Source organism: Narcine bancroftii, chromosome 2, assembly GCF_036971445.1.
Source record: "Narcine bancroftii isolate sNarBan1 chromosome 2, sNarBan1.hap1, whole genome shotgun sequence".
In the NCBI taxonomy this organism is placed as follows: domain Eukaryota; kingdom Metazoa; phylum Chordata; class Chondrichthyes; order Torpediniformes; family Narcinidae; genus Narcine; species Narcine bancroftii.
Window position 1 is genome coordinate 241999039 of NC_091470.1, and position 24537 is coordinate 242023575.

Consider the following 24537-nt stretch of genomic DNA (forward strand, 5'->3'; position numbering starts at 1 on the left):
AATAGGAAGTTTAAAATTGGCATGTCTCGCTGTTAGTTCACCAATCCATGCAATCTCAAGCAACCGGAAAATTCACTTATCTGGCATCTACCAATCCCCAGAGTTACTGGATACCAGGGGTTTTGCTGTATTATTTTCCTCACAACCTATCATCTTGCCCCCCTCGCTTCATTCTGACATGCTGGGTTCTCATAATGACTCAGAAGGTCATTTGGCCCATCAGGTTGATGTTGGGTCTCAGGGAAGCTATCCCATTATCCCCTCTACATCTGCAATTTATGCTCTTTCACTGATGCTTATTCATTCTTCTCTTATGCCATTAATCTACTCTGAGGATAATTAATTTACCAGCACATTGTTGGGATTTGTGCAAAAATTGGAGGAGCATCCAGAGCGATTCCACATGATATGGGAAAATATACAAACTCCAAACAGACAGCATCGTACATAAGAATCGAAACCAGGTCCTCGCAGCTGAGGCAGCAGCATGACTTGATGAAAAACAATATTTTTCCAAAGTCACTTTACACAATGTTAAGTTTCACAACAAAACAGCTTAGAAATAGTCATTATGGTATTAAGAACAGAGGATTTTTCTGATAAACTTGCTTATCCTTTTGTACATTAGCTTTTACTCTTTTACTGCAGTTCTACCCACTACATTTTCAGCTTTGTTCTTTTGGTCCAAACATCTTTTGATTCCATTCTCATGCATCCTCAAATGCATCAAAAATTTTGGTTCTTGCATACTGTTTGTCTAATTTTGTTTGTATCACATTGACATTCAGTTCTAATGATTGAAGTCAGTACAGTACAACTCCAACTATCCAAAATGGTCAGAACTGGACCTGTTTCGGGTGACTGAATTTTTTGGATAACTGGTCATTTTTTAAGAACAGCCCAGTAGCAACAGCAAATTACTTGTATCAACAAACACAAGGCTTTTAAAGCATTAAAATAGTGTTTAATTCTCATTTTAAAAAAATACCGCTGATCCCTGACACATCCCCCAAAGCTGCTGCCAATCACTGAGACCTCCCAACCCCTGCAGCCAACATGCCCCCACTGAGGTCCCACTCCTGCCTGGGAACCCGAGCAAGGGTGTAGCTTGGAGGAGGAGCAGGGGATGCAACGGTTTCCCCCACTTTTTCAGCCCAGCATCGCCCCCAGCCCCTTGGCCCTCCCTCGCTGCATATTTTTGAACTCTTCCGCAGATGCCATGGTCTCACAGTATCACCGGAGCTCCCGACACTCTTTCAGTGTGTATGTGGGGTAGGCTGAGGGGAGGATTCAGAGCCAATGTTGGGAGCTCCAGTGTGCCAAGGAGGGAGGGAAGAAAGGGAATCGGGGGAAGGGAAGGGAAGGGAAGTGGAGACGGAGGAGGGAGGGAGAGGAGGAAGGAGCATCACTGATCCTGAGGTCCTGCTCCTGCACAAGAGGCCAATCCCTTTGATGATGCCAGGATAAGGGATTCTTCCGACTGGTTGTGTTGGGAGATAGTGGCACACAGTTTGAGAGGGAGAGTTGGAGAGAAAAGTTAATAGCGGAAGGTAAAGAAGAAATGGAAAGAGAAAGGGGAGGGAGTTACATGAAATGAGGACAATCGTCGTTCTCATTTCATGTTGGGTGAATTTTTTTTCAAACTGTGAGGTCATTTTGGCTCTGAAAATATCGGATAAATGAGGATTTCTGATTGTTTTAGATATCCTCGTTTATCCAAAATTTTTTGGACCCAGAAGTGACATCCATTCACCTCTGGAAAAATTTCAGACAATTGAGGATTTTGGATAATTGGAGTTGTATTGTATTAAAAAAAAAACCTTTGTACATGTTTGTTGCAGGATTTAAACAGCTTTAAAAAGTTTTATAGTGATAAAAATATGGTTAAAGCAAGTTTAATATGCAAGAAATATTTTAATTGTTTAAGTTTGTATAATTATTTGGCCACCTAGGTAGTCAACATCAGTTCTTGGCTGAAGAACAAAGTATTATTAGAATGCTCCAATTTTGGGGCACATGGGGAGAGGGATGGATAACAGATGATGAATATAAATGTGTTCTGCAAATTATTCCAGCGCCTGAACGGAAGTATAATTGCCAATGATATAGAAAGCATTCACTTTGAAGGAGGTTATGGTAAAATTATTTTGTGGGATATTTGACATAAAAGCGATTTTCCCCCCAAATTTTCTGCCTTTATAATTACTGATACGTGTTTTGAACTTTGTTTTTCAGACTGCATTTTTCAGCTGTGTGAACAGAAATGAAAGTAAGATTCTTTCTCCTAAAAAGAGAAAACTATGCTAACGAAGCAACTAAGTATTGAATTCATACAAGTACCTATGTGGAATGCATGATTTTTCAATATACAAGATGTAAATGCCAACAGTAAATGTAATCTTTTGTTGCTAATTGTAATCAGTGAGTTGTAGCACCGCTGAAATAAATGCCGTCCACACCAAGCAAGTAAACCAGTAACTGCCGCTTATTCAAACCACGCACGTTCCTTTTTAGGGGAGGCAACAGGATCACGGGAGTGATGTCATAATGCTGCTGTGAGGCCTGGCTGTTCCCCTGGCAACGTACTCCTGCAGCCTGGAATTTCTGCACGGTGGGGGGAAAGTTCCTGTGCCCTGCCGCACAGGCTATTGGCTACGACGATTCGGGCCATCATATGCGGGGTTGACCCGGCCCACTACAGAGGGTTAATAATGTCATAGACGCCGGTATAGGGCACTGTGTATCACAATCAGTTATTTTAACCAATTATAAAAAAAAGGTAGATAGGCATTTGACAGCAGAAAAAAAAGTGGTTTCTGAGATCGCAAGATACCTATTGAAGTACTAAACCATCGCAGTGAAAAACTTCCATGATATTATTTCCCTTATCAGACAGCTGAGAGATCACATAATTGGCACAATAATTGTGACTGTCTTCAAGAAAGGAGACAAGTCCAGCTATGTTAATTGCAATGATATATCCCAATTGCCATTGAATGGATCCTTCTCAGCTGCTCTCTTACAATGACCGAAGTGTGCCTTCCCGGGTGTCATTATGAATTCCATCCATTAAATGTGACTAAGAAAAATGTTGAGAGAATGACCAACCAATGTTCGCAGCCACGGATCTCACAAATGCCTTCACCTTTGTAACAGAGAAGCATTATGAAAAATGCTTTTCATATCTGGCTGTCCTCAGAAATGCTTTGCCATTCTATGTCTGTTACATAATGAAATGCACTCTCGACATACCCAATTCCAGTGCAAGCTGTACTTAGGCACCATTATGTCGTCATTCCATCACCTCCTCAATCTTGCTTAATATTGCACCTCAGCTCTGTCAAATTTTTGAAAGTTTAGACAAAGGATTGCAGTTGTGAAATATACTGGTTATTTTTCTTTCCAGAGGCAGCCTTATATTTATGTTCATATTTTTTCCCCAGCATTGTCTGTTTTTATTTTAGATTTTCAGTATTTGATTTTTTAAACTCTGCAGACTTCCATGAGATGAACAGGAAATTATTCAACTTTCATCATTTCTACTTCAGAGTGCAGAACACACTGATGTTGGTCATTCATTTATAGCATACACATTTGTGTACACATATACCATGTGTCAAGTCATTATTGACTTCTTCACTGAAGTGCACCTGAGGATGGATTTGTTTTTAACATGAAAATAAAGAAATATGTCACCATCACATAAAACTGCCTCTTGACAATCAAGATTCCGAGGGAGACCCTAGAAATAGTCACTTTCCAAAGCTGTCCCAATAATATCTTCTAAATCCTGTGACAGGACAGGTGATATAATGCCACAATCCTCTATCAGGCCAGCATCCGCTCTTGAGAGGCTGATTCCCATTTTGGAATCTCACACATTGTCAACAAGAAGACAAAAATGCTAAAAGAATATTCTGTAAGTGACCTTGAGGAGGGGGTGGGGTGTGTCATCTCTATTGATTTGTGGTCCATGGCTATTCAAAATTTGGAAGAAGCATCTGGGAGTTCAGTGAGGGATTGGACTTGAGTCTCAATGACAGGCACAACCGAGGATGTGAAAACAGTAAAAATAAGTGCAGTTCATTCCCAATTTGCAACTTGCCTGCCCACTCACTCACTCTTTCCACCACTCCTGCCCCATCGATGTTGAAATTCCTCAGAAGTCAGTCGAGTCATCAGAATATTTAATTGTTGACCCAGCATTGTTCAAGAAGAAAGATGGGGTAATACAAGCTGTTGAAATGAATGCAGTGTTTGGAAAGAGTGGAAATGACATATTTGATAAAATATGTCAGTAAAAGATCAGAGTCCTGAATGAATAAACAGGGATAAATAGATATTCAAGCTGATGCATGAATTACAATATTCATTTGTTATATTACAGTGGGATCTTTATGCTGCAGCTATGCAGGTTGGCATACAAATTGTAGAGAATACTGCCACGCTATTTTCCGCACAGATTCTTCACCCACGCAATCACAGATTAAAGCTGTGGAAAACTACTGTGCCTCTATCAGCCCACAACTTATTCAATGTGTGGACAATTATACTCGCTCATATCCAATGAAAAATCCTGTTGATAGTAAGTACAAATTCTTAAAACTATTTGATGATGAGATTATTGTCATATGCATTGTACAATGTACATATGTCCAAAAATATTTCTTGCTGCAGACAAACATGCACTTGTATTGAAAAACTATAATAGTAAACTAATTGAATTAAATTTAGAGAGACAAAAATACATGATAGATGTAAATATTCACAGTAATCCATGTTGATAAAAAGTGATTCGCAATAGTATGGACAATCCTTTTATGCTGTCGAAGTAGTCTGTGAATAGTGTACCAAGGGGAGTTTCAAGAGTCTGACAGTTATTTGTAAGAAATTGCTCTTGAACCTCGAGGTGTTGGTTTTCAGGCTTTTGTTACCTTTGAGAAGGTACCAGTGACCAGGGTGATGGGGGTCCTTTATGATGATTGCGTTCTTGAGGCAGCGCTTCACATAGATGTTTGCAGTGGATGAGAGATCAGAGCCTGTGATTGACCTAGCTATATTTAATATTTTCTGCAGCCTTCTGTGTTCCTGTGCATTTGAATTGTCAAAGGAAACTGTGAGCCAACCAGTCAGTATACTTTCTACAGTGCACATGTACGATGTGCCAAATCTCCTCAGAAAATAGAGGTGTTGCTGTGGCTTCTTCACTGTTGTCTCAATATACTGATTCCAGGGAAGGTCTTCTGAAATATTTTAAGATTCTTGCGCCTTCCTGTTTGTTTTTTGGTTTTTCCTTGAAGGGCTCAGGCCAAAAACATTGGTAATATATCTTCACCTCGTATATGGATGTTGCAAGGCCAACTGAGTTCCTCCAGCAATTCTGTGTGTTTTTAACTTGAAGGTTCTGATTTCTTTCCCATCAATGAGGACAGGTGTGTGGTCCTTTCTCTTCCTAAAATCAGCAGCTCCTTGGTGTTGGTAATGTTGAGAGTAAGATTATTATTCTGGCCCCATTCAACCAGGTTCTTGATCTACACCCTGTGTTGTGACTCAGTCCACTTATTCGGCCATCAATGGTGGTGCCATCAGTAAATTTGTAGCTTGAGATGGAGCTGAACTTGGCTGTGCAGTCATGGATGTGCAAGGAATAGAGCAGGGGATTAAGCACACAGTCTTGGGGTGCCCAAGTGTTGATGGTCAGCGTGGAGGTGGTGATGATTGCTGTTCCTCACTGATTGGGGTCTGTGGATGTGGAAGTTGAGGATCCAGATGCAAAGTCCCATATCCTGTAGCTTGTTTTGAGTTTTGCTGGTTTGATGGTATTGAATACCGAGCTGCTGTCAGTGAACGACAACCTGGCTTAGGTGTTCCTGTGGTTGAGATGACCAAACATATAGTGGAGGGCCAGTGAGATGACATCTGCCATTGACCTGTTGTGATGATAGTCAAACTGAGTGGGTCCTTGGCTTCCCTGTGATAGGAGCTGATTTACACCATAACCATTCTCTCAAAACACTTCATCATGATAGATGTCAATGTCACCAACTGGTCATTCAAGTTCAAGCTTATTGTCAAGTGACTGTACATGTACAACCTGACAAAATAATGTTCTCTGGACCACATTACAAAGTGCATAATGATAATTTATTTACATAAAGATATACTTTAAAATAAATATATAAATATTTTGGGATGATGTTCAACAATCTCACAGACTGTGGCAAGAAGCTATTTTCCAGCAAGGCCTGTCTCCTTGCTCTATTTAAGTAGTTCTTGCAGAGGGTGCTCTCTTTGATTAGGTTTTATCTGTCTTTTCTCTGGCAGAGAGCACGCATTTTTCAGTAATTAATATATAGATTTAGCATTTATCTGTGCATTTGCTTTTTGCCTGAATTTTATACCCCCTAGGTCTGAATGTTCTCTTTTTTTTTAAAACTGAGCTCTCTTATATTTTTCTAATCTCCAATAACCCGGTCAGCTCAGTTTATCTGTACAATTCATAACCTTGTGGTTTGTCAGATTTCTCTGCACAAATATGACCCTTTTATGGCATGGTTAGCGGAGCGGTGGGTGCAATGGTATTACAGTGCTAACTATGCAGGTTCGAATCCAGTGCTGTCCATCAGGAATTCGTGCATTCTCCCTGTGGATGCATGGATTTTCCTTGGTACTTCAGTTTCCTCCCACCTTCCATTGGCATTGTAGGTTAATTTGGGTGTAATTGGGCAGCATGTATTTAAAGGCTGGAATTGGCTTCTAAAGTGCTGTAAACAAAATTTAAAATTTAATTTTAAAAATTACTTTAGAATATCCAAAGAGCAAAACAAATCCGAGTGGCTTCTTTTGGCAGCTGGTTCCTTCATTAACAACCCATTATGTTCCTTTACAAATTTATAAATTATTCTTACAGCAGCTAAGGTTCCTGTAGATTCTTCTTCTTTTGCTTGGCTTCGCGGACGAAGATTTATGGAGGGGTATGTCCACGTCTGCTGCAGGCTCGTTGGTGACTGACAAGTCCTATGCGGGACAGGCAGGCATGGTTGCAGCGGTTGCAAGGGAAAATTGGTTGGTTGGGGTTGGGTGTTGGGTTTTTCCTCCTTTGTCTTTTGTCAGTGAGGTGGGCTCTGCGGACTTCTTCAAAGGAGGTTGCTGCCTGCCGAACTGTGAGGCGCCAAGATGCACGGATGGAGGCGATATCAGCCCACTGGCGGTGGTCAATGTGGCAGGCACCAAGAGATTTCTTTAGGCAGTCCTTGTACCTCTTCTTTGGTGCACCTCTGACTCGGTGGCCAGTGGAGAACTCGCCATAGAACACGATCTTGGGAAGGCGATGGTCCTCCATTCTGGAGACGTGACCCACCCAGCGCAGTTGGGTCTTCAGCAGCATGGATTCGATGCTTGCGGACTCTGCCAGCTCGAGTACTTCAATGTTGGTGATGAAGTCATTTCAATGAATGTTGAGGATGGAGCAGAGACAGCGCTGATGGAAGTGTGCTAGGAGCCGTAGGTGATGCTGGTAGAGGACCCACGATTCGGAGCCGAACAGGAGCGTGGGTATGACAACGACTCTGGACACGCTGATCTTTGAGTGTTTCTTCAGGTGGTTGTTTTTCCAGACTCTTTTGTGTAGTCTTCCAAAGTGGCTATTTGCCTTGGCGAGTCTGTTGTCTATCTCTTTGTCGATCCTTGCATCAGATGAAATGATGCAGCCGAGGTAGGTAAACTGGTTGACCGTTTTGAGTTCAGTGTGCCTGATGGAGATGTGGGGGGGCTGGTGGTCATGGTGGAGAGCTGGCTGATGGAGGACCTCAGTTTTCTTCAGACTGACTTCCAGGTCAAACATTTAGGCAGTTTCCGCAAAACAGGACGTCATGCGCTGGAGAGCTGGCTCTGAATGGGCAACTAAAGCGGCATCGTCTGCAAAGAGTAGTTCACGGACAAGTTGCTCTTGTGTCTTGGTGTGAGCTTTCAGGCGCCTCAGATTGAAGAGACTGCCATCCGTGCGGTACCGGATGTAAACAGCGTCTTCATTGTTGAGGTCTTTCATGGCTTGGTTCAGCATCATGCTGAAGAAGATTGAAAAGAGGGTTGGTGCGAGAACGCAGCCTTGCTTCACGCAGTTGTCAATGGAGAAGGGTTCGGAGAGCTCATTGCTGTATCTGAGCCCACCTTGTTGGTTTTCGTGCAGTTGGATAACCATGTTGAGAAACTTGGGGGAGGCATCCGAGGCGCTCTAGTATTTGCCAAAGTCCTTTCCTGCTCACGGTGTCAAAGGCTTTGGTGAGGTCAACAAAGATGATGTAGAGTCCTTTGTTTTGTTCTCTGCACTTTTCTTGGAGCTGTCTGAGGGCAAAGACCATGTCAGTAGTTCCTCTGTTTGCGCGAAAGCCACACTGTGATTCTGGGAGGACATTTTCGGCGACACTAGGTATTAGTCTATTAAGGAGAATCATAGCGAAGATTTTGCCTGCAATGGAGAGCAGCGTGATTCCCCTGTAGTTTGAACAGTCTGATTTCTCGCCTTTGTTTTTTTACATGGTGATGATGATGGCTTTCCTTGGTCCCAGCAGAGCATGAAAAACTCATGCAGTAAAAATTAGCTTACAATTATTTTGTACTCTATATTTATGTAGCTTTGCATTTATGCTAGAATGAGGTCTAAATGGAGATGGATTCTTATTCTGTGAATCAATACATTAAATCTCTGGGGAATTTGGTGCTGGACGTTGAGATTTTCTGGACATTTGGATACCATTTCTATTAATATGCTAATGCACTTTTTACTAACTTTCTAAAGATTTTGCACAGTGTTAGCTTAAATTTTCCAGAGTCCAGTAACTTGAAAGGGAATGTGGGAACTGAGGTCCCAGTGAGTGGAAAGGGAGCATAACAAACATCACTTTGTGAGCCAGATGCCAAACCATTTCTAAATTGTAGATATTTTATTGGCGTTTTACTGTACTCTAGAATTGAGCGTATAGCTTTAGGCTATTTTCTCAATGCTATAAATTTACAACAGAGCTCTTACCCCGAAGCAGCCCTCATTATAGTCGGAAATTTTAATCACACAGATTTAAAGGCGGAACTCCTGAAACTTGAACAGCATATTAAATGTGTTAACAGGGGAAAAACACACTAAAGTCTATTCAAATAGTAAGAATGGCTTTAGGTCAATACAGTTACCACACCTTGGCCAGTCGAATCACTTATCCGTATTCTTAATCCCAGCATACACTTTCCTGAGAAGGAAAGCTCAACCCAATATAAGCAGTGTTAAGACATGGCCGGAAGGAGCTTCCTTGCAGCTACAGGATTGCTTTGAAAGGACTAACTGGGACATTTCTGAAGATCAGCATTTGGAGGTACACATCAGCTGTACTCTGTTATATTCAGAACTGTGTTGACATTGTCACTGTCGACAAATGTATTTGGTTGTATTCCAACCAGAAGCTCCGGATAACAAAGGAGTTCAAAACTCTTCTTAAGATCTGGCGATAGAGCACTGTATAGAGCTGTTAGAGCCAATCTGAAGGGATTCAGCAGGGATACTAAAGTGGCTCATTAAAATGAGAATTGAGGAGCACTTTATCAATAATGACCCACAGCGAGTGTTGCAAGGCATCCAAAATCTCACCAATTACAAAACCAACAACAGTATGACTGTCGGCGGTGACACCGCACTGGCCAAGGATCTTAATTGCTTCTTTGCTAGATTTGAGGTGAAGCCAGCAGAAACTAACACAACACCCTCCTCAGCATCCAACAGCCATGTCTTCACTGTGCAGGAGTATGATATGAGATGGGTGCTCAAGGTGGTGAATCCAAGGAAAGCCTCTGGCCCTGATGGCGTGACAGGAAGGGTAGTGAAGGAGTGTGCGTACCAGGTCTCCAAGGTCTTTACAAAGATCTTCAGTCTGTCCCTGTCTAAAGCCATCATCCCACCTTGCCTGAAATCTGCCACTATCATCCCAATGCCGAAGAAGAATGTCATCAAAGGCCTCAACGACTACTGTTCACTAGCACTTAGATTGGTCATTATGAATTGCTTCAAGAAGCTGGTCTTACAACACACAAAAGCCAGCCTCCTATCCACCTTTTATCCATATCAGTTTGTTTACAGGGCAAGCAGGTCAACAGTGGACGCCATTGCCACTGCTCTTCACACTGCACCTTGAGCTATGTGAGGATGCTTTTTATAGACTTCACTTCTGCCTTTAACACAGTCATCCTGAGAAGATTGGTTACAAAATCTGGTGAATTAAAAAATAATTTTTATTTTTTTAAAATTTGGTGAATTAGAATTTTCCAGATCTATTTGTCTCTGGATTAAGGACTTTCTATTGAACCGCCCCCAGACAGTTAAAATTGGCACTCTTCTCTACCCTTTTATTCAGTACTGACTCCCCACAAGGGTGTGTTTTGAGTCCCATCGTCCACTCTCTTTATACCCATAATTGTTCCTTCACGTATTCTATCATCACGTTTGCAGACGACACTGTGGTTGGACTAGTTTCAAGAGGATACAAGACAGCCTGCAGGGATGAAGTCCAAGTACTGACAGTGTGGTGTTCAGAGAACAATCCTGTCTTGAACTCCTCAAAAACAAAAAAACTTGTAATAGACTTCAGGAGGAACAGTATAGTTACAGACCCATTATATATCAATGGGGAGTTTGTGGAAGGGGTCACTGCTTTCAAGTTTATGGGTACGCATTTTGCTGAAGATCTCTCTTGGACTACTAATACAATCGCAGTAGTTAAAAAGGCACAGCAAAGACTCCATGCCTTGAGGATTCTTAAGAAGGTCAAATTGTAGGAGATGTTAGTCTGATGGTATTAAAGAATGAGAAAAGCACCACATCTCAGAGTCCTAATTGTTTAAGTGCATGCACAACAGTGACGATGAGGAATGAAATAAACCCTACACATGCTCTATTCACCAACCAGGGGAAGGAAGTAAAAGTATAAAGGTAAAAGGTGACTACCTAATGAGTTCCTGCTAAAAGATGAAAGTGAAAGTGCTCCAGGATGGCGGAGAGAAAGTTCGGAGAATTCAATGAAGCAGATGAAAGTTGGGGTAATTACGTAGAATGGTTTAACCACTACTGCGTAGCCCATAATATTATTGAAATCCCGGTAAACTGAAAATGTGCCCTATTCCTCAGTATAATGGGCAGCAAAACATTCAATCTCCTTCAAACTTTGCTGTCCCCGGAGGACCCAGGCACAAAGGTATGCACAACACTAGGGAACCACTTAAACCCCAGACAGCTGGTTATGGCAGAAAGGCAATGATTCTATGAAAGGAAACAAATCCCAGGGGAGGCAGTAAGTGAGTACCTGGCAGCGTTGCTTAAACTGTCCAAGCGGGAGGAGTCACGTGATGGAGTAGTGGCCGGTCAGGGAACTCTAGCCCTCTCCGGAAAAGTTTAAAAAAAACACACAAAACACAAAGGCACAAACATAAAAATTAAAACAAAGTGAAAGTAAAGGTGGGAAGAAAATTGCAACGGGAAGAAGAGAAGAAGAAAGAACGTCAGAAGAAGAAGGTGAAGGCCTTACCTGTTCGAGGAGGCCCGCCGCGGAAAGAGAAGCCCGCTCCCCAAGGTCAGTTGAAGTCCCGAGCTCGGGACTACAAAAATGGCTCGCGGAGCCAAGTAAAAGTGCGCAACCGCGCTTGCGCAAGGAGTCGCGCATGCGCGATGCGCATGAAAAGAAAACACTGATGAGAGGGGGGACCAGCTGAGGAGTTGATCTCCACAGCTGAGAATGACAGCTGCAACACAACAACAGGAAGAGAACATAGAAAACAACGAGAACAAGAAAAAAGAGAGTAAAAAGAAAGAAGAGAGTAAAAAGAAATCAAGGAAACAACAGATGACCAACCCAGAGGAAGAAGAAGAAGAAGAACATAGAGAAATGGAAGAAGAAGGGAAAGGCAAGACAATGGATATATTTTTTTTTAAAGAATATATGGAATCAGTAAAAGAATGGCAATTACAAGAATTTAGTGAAATAAAAAGAAGAATTAAAAGTGCAGAAGAAAAAATGAATATATTAGAGATGGTCATGTCAGATATAGGAAAAAGAGTGGACAAGGTGGAAGAACGAGAAACAGCCGTAGAAATGGAAGTAGAGGACTTAAAAAAGAAATTAGAAGAATCTAATTAAAAAGTTAAAGAGACACAAGAGCTGTTAGCTCAGAAGATAGATATAATGGAAAATTATAATAGAAGAAAAAATATAAAGATAGTGGGCCTTAAGGAAGATGAAGAAGGCAAGAATATGAGAGAATTTATAAAAGATTGGATCCCCAGGGTCCTAGGAAGACCAGAATTACAGGAAGAAATGGAAATAGAGAGGGCACATAGAACCTTAACCCCGAAACCACAACCACAGCAAAAACCAAGATCCATTTTAGTAAAATTCTTAAGATATACAACAAGAGAAAATATATTGGAGAAAGCAATGAAGAAAATAAGAGAAGACAAAAAGCCACTGGAATACAAAGGTCAAAAAAATTTTTTTCTATCCAGACATAAGTTTTGAACTCCTGAAGAAGAGAAAGGAGTTTAATACAGCAAAAGCGATCCTATGGAAAAAAGGATATAAATTTATGCTAAACTACCCAGCGGTACTTAAAATAGTTATTCCAGGGCAGCAAAACAGACTATTCTCGGATCTGGAGGAAGCACAAAAATTTGCAGAACAACTACAAAACAAGCAGAGAGATGAAGACATGTAATGAGAGTAAAAATGACCACGAACTATATGTATGTGTGTATATGTGTGTGTGTGTGTGTACATGAGTGTATCCGTATTTAAAGGAAAATATATAGAGTATAGATAAGAATTAATAAGGAAAAGAAAGGGAAGAGAGGAGGGAATTAAGAGAGTGACCTTTGTTATATATGAAAATTGAAATCTTTTCTGAGGGGGGCTGGGTGGGGAGGAGTTACGGTCACTGCGAAATCAGTTGACACTTGCGAGTGAATTCGCAAATCCAAATGGAGAGGGGAGATGTGGTTGCCCGACAAGGGATAAAGGGCAACTCAGGAAGGGGAGGGGATAGTGGGGTTAAAGAAATTTTAGATAGGAGAATAAGGGAAATGTTTGATGTTTTAGAAATGTTGTCTTATAAAGTGTTCAAAACAAGAAAGCAGAAATGGATAAGAAAGAAAGGTGATGATGAGGAAACGGAAAGGAAAGATAAACGAAGTATTAAATGGCTACGTTGAACTATATTACTTTAAATATTAACGGAATACATAACCAAATCAAAAGGAAGAAACTGCTAAATTTACTGAAAAAAGAAAAAATTGATATAGCATTCGTGCAAGAAACACATTTAACTGAAATGGAGCACAAGAAATTAAAGAGAGATTGGGTAGGGCATGTAACAGCAGCGCCATATAATTCAAAAGCTAGAGGAGTAGCTAAATTAATCAGTAAAAATGTGCCAATTAAAATAGAAGAGGAAATAATAGATCCAGCAGGGAGATATGTAATGATAAAATGTCAGATATATTCAGAGTTTTGGAATTTACTCAATGTATATTCACCTAACGAAGAAGATCAAAAATTTATGCAAGATATTTTTTTGAAGATAACAGACACGAAAGGGAACATACTAATAGGAGGGGATTTCAACCTTAATTTGGATTCAAACATGGATAAAACTGGGGAAAAAATTAACAGAAAGAACAAAGTAACCAAATTTATAATTAAATCGATGCAAGAAATGCAACTTTTGGATATATGGAGGAAACAACACCCAAAGGAAAAGGAATATTCATATTATTCGGGTAGACATAAAACATACTCAAGAATAGACCTATTCCTGTTATCAGCTCGTATGCAAGACAGAGTAAGAAAAACAGAATATAAAGCTAGAATATTATCGGACCACTCACCCCTGATATTGACAATAGAGTTAGAGGACATCCCTCCAAGAATGTATAGATGGAGATTAAACTCCATGCTACTTAAAAGGCAGGATTTTAGAGAATTAATTGAAAGACAAATTAAAATGTACTTTGAAATAAATACGGAATCAGTGAAAGATAAGTTTATACTATGGGACGCAATGAAAGCGTTCATCAGAGGACAAATAATAAGTTATGTAGCCAAGATGAAGAAGGACTACAATCAGGAAACAGAGCAGTTGGAAAGGGAAATAGTAAATATAGAAAAAGAATTAGCAATGAAGGAAGACACAACTAAAAGAAGAGAATTGGCAGATAAAAAAATAAAATATGAAACACTACAAACATATAAGGTGGAGAAGAACATAATGAAGACAAAACAGAAATATTATGAACTAGGAGAAAAAACGCACAAAATTCTAGCAAGGCAGCTTAAGACAGAACAAACTAAGAGAATGGTATTGGCATCAAGGAAAAAAGACAAACAAATCACATATAATCCAACGGAGATTAATGAAAACTTCAGAGAATTCTACGAACAATTATACCAAACTGAAAACGAAGGGAAAGAAGACAAAATAGATGAATTTTTAACTAAAATTGAACTACCAAAATTACAAATAGAGGAACAAAATAAATTAAAATATTTGAAATAGTAGAAATACAAGAGATAATAAAAAAACTACCAAATAATAAAACACCAGGAGAGGATGGATTCCCAATAGAATTCTATAAAACATTTAAAGATTTATTAATTCCTCCCCTCCTGGAAGTAATCAACCAGATTGATAAAACACAAAGCTTACCAGATTCATGCAAAACAGCAATAATTATAGTAATACCAAAGACAGGGAAAGATCCACTCGCACCAGCATCATATAGACCAATATCTTTACCTAACTCAGATTATAAGATAATAGGTAACCTATTAGCAAACAGATTAGCCGACTGTGTACCAAAAATAGTAAATCTAGACCAAACTGGATTTATTAAAAAAAGACGAACAACAGACAATATTTGTAAATTTATTAACTTAATTTATGCAGTAGAAGGGAATAAAGCTCCAACAGTAGCAGTTGCTTTAGACGCAGAGAAGGCCTTTGACAGAGTAGAATGGAATTATTTATTCAAAGTATTACAAAAATTCAGTTTACCAGAGAAGTATATTAATTGGATTAAAGCATTATATAAGGGGCCATTGGCGAAAGTGACAGTAAATGGATATATATCAAAGCACTTTAACTTAAGCAGATCAACAAGGCAGGGATGCCCACTATCAACCTTATTGTTCCCGTTAGCTATAGAACCACTAGCAGAATTGATAAGAACAGAAAATAAAATAAAAGGGATAAAAATAAAAGACAAGGAATATAAAATCAGTTTATTTGCAGATGACGTTATAGTATACTCAGCAGAACCAGAAATATCAATAAAAGAATTACATAAGAAATTGAAGGAATATGGAGAAGTGTCGGGTTACAAGATTAACGCAAATAAAAGTGAAGCAATGCCAATGAATAATGCGGATTTCTCAAAATTTAAGAAAGAATCACCATTCAGATGGCAAATGCAAGCAATACGATACCTAGGTATACAAATAAATAAAAACCTCGGCCATCTATATAAACTCAATTATTATCCACTAATGAAAAAATTACAGGACGACTTAGAGCATTGGAAAGACTTACCACTAACACTAATAGGAAGGATAAACTGTATTAAAATGAACATTTTCCCAAGGATACAATACCTATTTCAGACATTGCCAATACACTTGGCTGAGAAATTCTTCAAGGAGTTAAAGAAAATAATAAGGAAATTTTTATGGAAAGGGGGGAAACCGAGGATAGCGCTAGATGAATTAACAGAATGGTATAAACAAGGAGGCTTACAACTGCCAATCTTTAAAAATTATCATAGTCGCACAATTAAGATACCCATCAGATTTTTATCAAACAAGGGAAAAGCCAGATTGGACTAGATTAGAACTAGATAAAATAGGGGAGAAGATACCTGAACATGTATTATTTAAATGGGATGAAAAATTGGTACAACGTAGGAATTCTCCAGTATTACATCATCTGCTCAATATTTGGAAGAAGATTCATGTAGAAAGGAATAAAACAAATTACCAATTACCAAAACTAATACTGACGCAAAATCAGCTAATCCCTTTTACAATAGATAACCTTTCCTTTAGAGAATGGGAGAAAAAAGGGATCAAAAGAATAGAAAATTGCTTTTCAGGAAATAAATTATTATCCCTTGAACAAATGAAGGATAAATATAATATAACTCGAGATACAGTGTTGGCATACTACCAACTGAAATCCTACTTGAAGGGCAAATTAGGAAGCAGTCTGAGGTTACCAGAGGGAAGTAATTTTGAATATGTGATTACAGACACAATGATAATCAAAAAATTTATAACAAATATGTATTTTAAACTGCAAGAAATGGAAATGAGGAAACAAATGGTAAAACTAAACAAAAATGGGAACAAGATTTAAACATAAAGATAAAGAAGGAAGCATGGGAGAAGTTATGCTCAGGAACTATGAGAAATACAATAAAAGATACAATATAACTGGATACACAGGCTATACATTACACCTCAAAAGTTAAATAAATGGGACCCAACAGTGTCTGACAGATGTTTTCGCTGTAAAAAGGAAATGGGAACAACAATTCATGCAATTTGGACATGTGAGAAAGTGAAAAAATTCTGGGAAGATCTCAACCAGATATTAAATAAAATCACAAAAAGCAATATACCAAAAAACCCAGAGATCTTCCTCCTAAGTAACATAAAAAACAAAGAATTTGGACTTGATTTGGATGGTGCACAAAAAAGATTTGTTAGGATAGCCCTAGCTGTAGCAAAAAAAATGTATTATGTCAGCCTGGAAATTAGAAGATAACTTGAGAATACAACAATGGTATATAGAAATGAATAAATGTATTCCATTAGAAAAAAATAACATATAATTTAAGAAATAATATTACAATATTTGAACAAATATGGGAGCCATACATGAAACACAATAGAGAAAACCTACCGGGGACATCTATCACCTAAAATGACAGAAGGAGAAGGAAATGAAAAGAATTGACTCAGTGGAACTTCTTGTTTATTTTTATTGAGTGACAACATTGTTTGACGGGTTTAATGTATCTTAGATTCTGAACTTTAAATGAATGGGAGGGGAGGTAGGGAGGGTGGTATGGGAAGAGGGAGGGGGGGAGAAAACGACTGTATATATTTGAAAAGGAAAATGTATGTATCTTGATCAATGTGGTTTATAGTGTGAAAAATAAAAAATAAAAAAAAACTGTCCAAGCACTGTCACTTCAACACAGATTGGTGATGGGGTAGGGAGATCGCCAGGCAAAACAGAAATTGTTGGTAAGAGATGATGAAATAACTCTCAAGATGGCTTATAAGACTGTCTGCAGCTCGAAAATGGCAGACAAAAATTTGGATGTGGGCCAACAAGACCTTCTGGTTGGGAGATGCAACCATCACTCAGAATACTGTTTCTTCAAAAATTCCAAATGCCACCTCTGCAAGAAAAAAGGACATATCAAACTGAAATGGCCAATTAAAGAAACAGTAAAACACAGCTGGACTCAAAATGCTGATAACCACCCAGCCGAGGTCAGAATGCGAGCAGGGAGAGACAGCAATCCTGACAACGACCATGGCAACAGCTCTGAAGGGGACAAAACAACATCTGCAGTATTGCATATCTGAAGGATAAACAAAAAAAAACAGCAATTTTATATTCAACTGAAAATAAACAACGAACCTCTGAAAATGGAGCTCGACACCGGAGCTACAGTGTCCTTAATTCCATTACATTTAAAGCAACGCTTGCTATCACACCTTCTGGTGAAAACAACTGAAGTAACACGGAGATCTGTTACGGGAGACAAAAATCAGTGTTTGGGAAATGTACAGTCAAGGTACAATACAAGCAACAACAACTAGAAACACTCTCTCTCTACATTGTAGTTACCAGTGACCAACACTTTTCGGAAGAAACTGGCTACCACACATTCCTCTAGAGATCGGTTCAATACTGACTCTAAACCACAAAGATAACACCCAGCCAGAACTCAACCAGATCCTCAATGATCACACCATGGTCTTCCAACAAGGGTTGGGAAGATCAGAGGTTCAAGCTAAACTGCAATTAAAATACAACGTGGAACCAAAGTTCATCAAAGCCAGAACAGTTCCATTTGCAATGAAAGGTGAAATTGAAGCTGAGATAAATAGATTAAAAGATGAAGGCATATTAGAATACAGTGATTGGGCAGGGCCCATCGTACCTATACGCATTTGAGATTCGCATTTACGGCAAATACAAAGTCACTATCAACCAGGCACTAAAAGTATCAGAACATCCCATGCCCAAAGCAAAAGAACTATTCCAAGCACTAAATGGAGGGCAAAAGTTCACAACACTAGATTTGTCACAGGCAAACCAAACAATAGAGTTGGACAAAGAATCAAGAAGATATGTGACAATCAATATCCATCTGGGACTATTCACCTACACAAACAGGCCATATGGAATTTCAGCAACATCTGGGATTTTTCAAGCTACAATGGACAAATTACCTCACGGAATAGCAGTGGGATGCTACCTTGATGATGATATCATCATGGGTTGAAATGACAGAGAACACTTACAAAACCTTGAAAAGGTCCTAAGCAGACTACAATTACAACAGGATAAATGTGTCCTCAAGCTGCCCTCAGTGACTTACTTGGGATTTACAGTTGACGAGGAGGTAAGAATGGAACCAGCAGCCACAGAAGCCATTCACAAGCCCCATATCCAACCAACAAGTTGGAATTACAGTCCTTTCTAGACCTTATAAAGCACTCTCTGAAACATGTCTACACCATGCAGCCCCTTAAACCACATACTCAGGAAAGATCAAAAATGGTACTGGAATGCGGAAACTAAAAACAGTCGATCAACTAAAAGAAATATTAATGTCAACAAATGAAGTTCTGAAGCAAAAACAATTGCAAACTCAAGGGAATGATGAACAAAAGAAAATCTTGTATTTAAAGAAATTGAAGCTTAATACAATGCAAACATATAGAGTAGAGAGGGATATAAGACAAACCCAACAACAATATTATGGATTGGGAGATAGAGCACATAAAGTTTTAGCATGGCAATTGAAGACTGAACAAGTATTGAGAACAAGAGTAGGTGTAAAATAAGATTAAGGTTATCTTACTTATAAAACACAAGGTATTAATGATGTGTTTCTGTAATTCTGTAAGAAATTGTATAAATCGGAATCTTTGAAGGATGGGGATAAAATAGACGAATGTTTGTCCAAAATTACTTTACCACAGTTAAGCATAGAAGAGAAGACAGAATAAACAAATACATTTACAATTACAGAATTATATGATATATTGATGTCTTTACCAAATAATAAGACTCCAGGGGAGGATGGTTTCTCTCCAGAGTTTTATAAAGAATTTGAAGAGTTATTAATTCCAATATTTATGGGATTGTTAGATCCAGTGGAAGATCTGTGGGACTTAACTGAGTTGTTTAAAACTGCATTAATAACAGTTATTCCAAATAAAGGGAAAGACCCTTTGCTTCCATCCTCATATAGACCAATTTCATTATTGAATATTGATTATAAAATTTTGTCCAAACTAATAGCTAATAGATTAGCTAGATGTTTACCTAAATTGTATTATTTTTGTCATAATTTTATCATTTTTATATTATGGATAAATACTGTATATGTTTTGACACAAATGGAAAATAAAATTTTCAAAAACAAAAGTTCTGATCCACTACGACCCAAATAAGGAAGTGATTTTAGCCGTTGATGCTTCACCAGTAGGACTGGGAGCAGTATTGTCCCAAATCACAGAGAAAGGTGAGCAACCAGTGGCATAAGCTTCATGGACATTAACTGTAAGTGAACACAATTACTTACAACTGGAAAAAGAAGGATTAGCAATAATTTTTGGTGTAAAAAGATTCCACCAGTATCTCCACAGAAGAACTTTCACCCTAATCACTGACAACAAATCTCTAAGTTTGATTCTGGGCCCCCATAAAGGAATACCAATATTAGTTGCAGCCAGACTTCAAAGATGGACCATGCTACTAACCGCACACAACTACGAGGTAAAACAAACCAGGAACATTCAACAGCTATGCGGATGCCTTATCGCATTTACCACTGAACAAAAAGAAGAAATTATTAAATGGACAGCAGAAGCAGCAGCTATTAACCAAGAACAACTAAAACAAATGCCCATTACAGCCCAGATGATCAGGAAAGAAACCCAAAAGGAGGTAACATTAAGCAAAGTCTTATACTTCACCCTTAATTGATGGCCAGAATCTGAGGTCATACCAGAAGACCTGAAAGTGTATTTCACACGCCGCCATGAACTATCAGTTGAAGAAGGATGTTTATCTTTGGGTACCTGTACAATCATCCCTGCCAAATGGCAAAACACCATATTATCAGAGCTGCACCACAAACATCCGGGAATGGCATGAATGAAAGCGCTAGTTGGGTGTGTGTTTGGTGGCCATCAATAGACAGAGACATTGAGAATGCAAAATATATCAGTTAATGCTACAGGCCTCGTTTGCCATGTACGGATTACCTCACGAATTGGTCACAGACAATGGACCCCAGTTTATATCAGAACCTTTTAAAAAAATTTGTGTGCGACTACAATATCAGACATAGTTTGTCAGCATCCTATCACCCAAGTACTAATGGGGAGGTGGAACGCTTTGTGCAAACATTCAAAAAGTGATGATAACCAAAAAACTCCTAAACGCCTCCTGGACTCACAGAATTTCAAATTTTCTACTGGGGTACAGAAACACACCACATCCTACCACAAAACACACCCTAGCAAAATTGATGTTTGGCTGCAACCTGTAGACAAAACTGTCCACAGTTCACCCTGATCTGGACCTCCATTTACCTAGAACACTGGAAGTGGGCGAGAGAGTGCTGGCACAAGATTACAGACAATTCAAAGACCCATGGGTGGCAGGGGTGATTCTACAAAAGTTGAGCCCCTGTTCATACTCTTTTGTAGTTGGAGACAGACTGGAAACTACACACTGACCAATTGCGGCCATTGTCTGACACCAAAGTCCATGAACTACCTCATGACCTGAAGGAGGTAGAACCCGACCTGCCGTGGCCTGCCACGGCAATCCAACCCCTTGGGCCAAGTGAAAGAGGGGCGGAGATGGGTAGCCTAGTAACTGTGACAACCAGTCCATCAAGTAGAACTTCGGAGGCCAGTGAAGGCCGGCAATCGCTGTCGACCCGAATATCAGTGGGTCCCACCCAGAACAGCCCGAGCAAATACCGGTCCAGCATGCCACACCAAGTGGTCCAAGAGAGAAAGAAGACCACCTGAGTACTTTAAGGACTACCATCCATAACTACTATCAAGTTCCTTTCTATATTATAATCACTCAGTATATGTACTCTAATTCACACTATTAGTAGTCATGGGCCCAATGTAGTAATGGTAGAGTGAGCCCATTTGAGATTTATTGCAATGGGGAAAATGAATGTTGTGTTTTAGCCTGACCTGCTGTCCATCATGACACCCATATCATAATATCATCCCTCCACAATATATAGCCATACAAAACTCAAAACGGTCAACCAGTTTACCTTTCTCGGCTGCACCATTTCATCAGATGCAAGGATCGACAACAAGATAGACAACAGACTCGCCAAGGCAAATAGCGCCTTTGGAAGACTACACAAAAGAGTCTGGAAAAACAACCAACTGAAAAACCTCACAAAGATAAGCGTATACAGAGCCGTTGTCATACCCACACTCTTGTTTGGCTCCGAATCATGGGTCCTCTACCGGCATCACCTACGGCTGCTAGAACGCTTCCACCAGCGTTGTCTCCGCTCCATCCTCAACATTCATTGGAGCGCCTTCATCCCTAACATCGAAGTACTCGAGATGGCAGAGGCCGACAGCATCGAGTCCACGCTGCTGAAGATCCAGCTGCGCTGGGTGGGTCACGTCTCCAGAATGGAGGACCATCGCCTTCCCAAGATCGTGTTATATGGCGAGCTCTCCACTGACCACCGTGACAGAGGTGCACCAAAGAAGAGGTACAAGGACTGCCTAAAGAAATCTCTTGGTGCCTGCCACATTGACCACCGCCAGTGGGCTGATATCGCCTCAAACAGTACATCTTGGCGCCTCACAGTTCGGCGGGCAGCAACCTCCTTTGAAGAAGACCGCAGAGCCCACCTCACTGACAAAAGACAAAGGAGGAAAAACCCAACCCCAACCAACCAATTTTCCGCTGCAACCGTGTCTGCCTGTCCCGCATCGGACTTGTCAGCCACAAACGAGCCTGCAGCTGACGTGGACATTTACCCCCTCCATAAATCTTCGTTTGTGAAGCCAAGCCAAAGAAGAAGAAGAAGATTAAAGAATGAGAAAACACCGTGTCTCTAAGTTCTAATTGTGTAAGTGCATACACAACAACTGGGAAATGTAGCTAACAGTTATAATATATATGCATATAAATCTAAAATATCTGTGGGAAAGTTTAAAGTTTACCATGTATGTGTTTCGGCTGTTTGTTCGACTGAGCCTACAAATCTAAGTGGGGAGTAAATGGGGATTTACATTAATTAATGACACACTTTTTTGTTATTTCGGATACTTATTGCTTAGAAACACTTGAGTCATCAGTGCAATAAACATGCATTTTATTCTTGAGCTGACTGTGGTAAAGGGTGAATAAATACAACATTCATGAGCATGCATTCGGGACCCGAGTGTGAATCTTGAGAAAATTCTTTGTCTCTTATTTTGGTTATAGCTTTAAATACAAGTTTATATTGTTTGGAAACATTAATAATAACTTTTTTGAGAAAAGGGGCTATAATTAGATTTTATGGCTAAAGAATTTTGGGGTTAAAATGTCTTTCTTTGAGCTCGTTGCTGTTTCAAACAGCAACAAACCAATTTTGGCTGTTTGGAAAAGAAGGTGGGTGTTTTAGTTTAAGGTATCAGGTTTACAAGGTTGTTTTGGCTTTATGTTCAGTGTATGCTTTGTAACTGCATGGCTTCAAGGTGACTACCTGGAGTTTGGTGATAATTTGTACCTGGTTTTGTTCATAACATTAATTAAAAACCATGAATAATCTTATCAAAATTCTTACTTGCAATGTGAAATGTTTAAACAAATTAAGTGAAGGAAAGTCTTTGCACATATTAAGCAATTGAGATCAGAGATGGTTTTCTTACAAGAAACCCATATTTGTAGCTGTGATAATTCTTGTCTTGTGTCACAATGGAGAGGGCAACTTTTTCATTCCTCCTTCAATGCTCCTTCAGTGCATCATAATGTTATATCAGATAAAAATGGACAATACATTATCATTACAGGCAAATTATATAATAAAATGGTAGTTTTCACGAATGTATACGTCCCAAACATTAAAAATTTGGTATTTTTTGTGTTTTTTTTTATATCTCTACTAGATTTGAGTCTACTTATTGGTGCTGGGGGTAGTCATTAATTGTTGGTTAGACCCTACTTTGGACAGTTTATCCTCTAATCTCGGTACTTTGAGCAAATCTGCTTCTGTAATCCATTCTTTTTTTAAATCAAACTTTGGTATCTCAGATGTATGGTGTTTTTTTTTAAACCCCAATAGGAGAGACTTTTTTTTTCCCCCCTGTTCATTATAATTACTTGCAGATTGATTATTTTTTTAATAGTTAATCAGTTGATTTCATTGTCCTGATCATGAGAATATCAGAATATAGTGATATCTAACCATGCTCCAATTGCATTTTGCAAGTGCAGAGATATTTCGGGGATCAATAGGAAGGGAACTGGACATAAAGTTTCCCTTTATGTAGATGACCTTTTGCTTTTCATATCAAACCCTGATATTTCTTTACCTTTATGCTATTCTTACTTTCTCAAATTAGTCAATTTTCAGGATACAAGTTAAGTTTGAACTTTTCCCTTTAAATTCTCCTGTACTAATGTATTCTAATTTTCCTTTTAAGATTGTGAAATATCAATGTATTTATCTTGGCATTATGATAAGAATGATAAGCATCTCTTTAGGGAAAATTTCTCTACTTAAGTTCATGAAACTGTCTTTAACAAAATGGTCTCCTTTATCAATTGCTTTGTTTGGTTGTATTAATTCCATTAAAATGAACATTCGACCAAATTTTTTTTTTAACCTCTTTCAGTCTATACAATTTTTATTCCTAAATTGTTCTTTGACTCACTCGATTTACTTACATTGTCTTACATATGGCAAGGAAAGCACCCCCGTTTAAATAAAGCTAATCTTCAAAAGTGTCATAGTGATGGTGGTTTGGCACTTCCTAACTTCAAATTTTATTATTGGGTGGTCATTATACATAACCTTGTGTTCTTGTTGTAATTTCATAATCAAGTTGACCGTACTGCTTGGATAGAAATGGAATTAAATTCTACCTAAAAAGTTTCTATCTCGGCACTTTTGAGTACTCATTTTTTTTGTTGTTTCATATAAACTAACTGACAATTTGA

General features: G+C 39.1%; 1 protein-coding gene across 13 annotated transcripts in view; it reads left to right on the forward strand.

Moving 5' to 3' along the window:
• reck (reversion-inducing-cysteine-rich protein with kazal motifs) overlaps nucleotides 1–24537 on the forward strand; it is a 198153-nt gene that overhangs the window by 112767 nt on the left and 60849 nt on the right. For all 13 annotated transcript variants that reach the window (XM_069920608.1, XM_069920610.1, XM_069920611.1 and 10 more), the window contains 2 exons: nucleotides 2236–2269; nucleotides 4388–4585. In XM_069920608.1, coding sequence (XP_069776709.1) covers nucleotides 2236–2269; nucleotides 4388–4585 — 232 coding nt within the window. The remainder of the gene's footprint in view (nucleotides 1–2235; nucleotides 2270–4387; nucleotides 4586–24537) is intronic.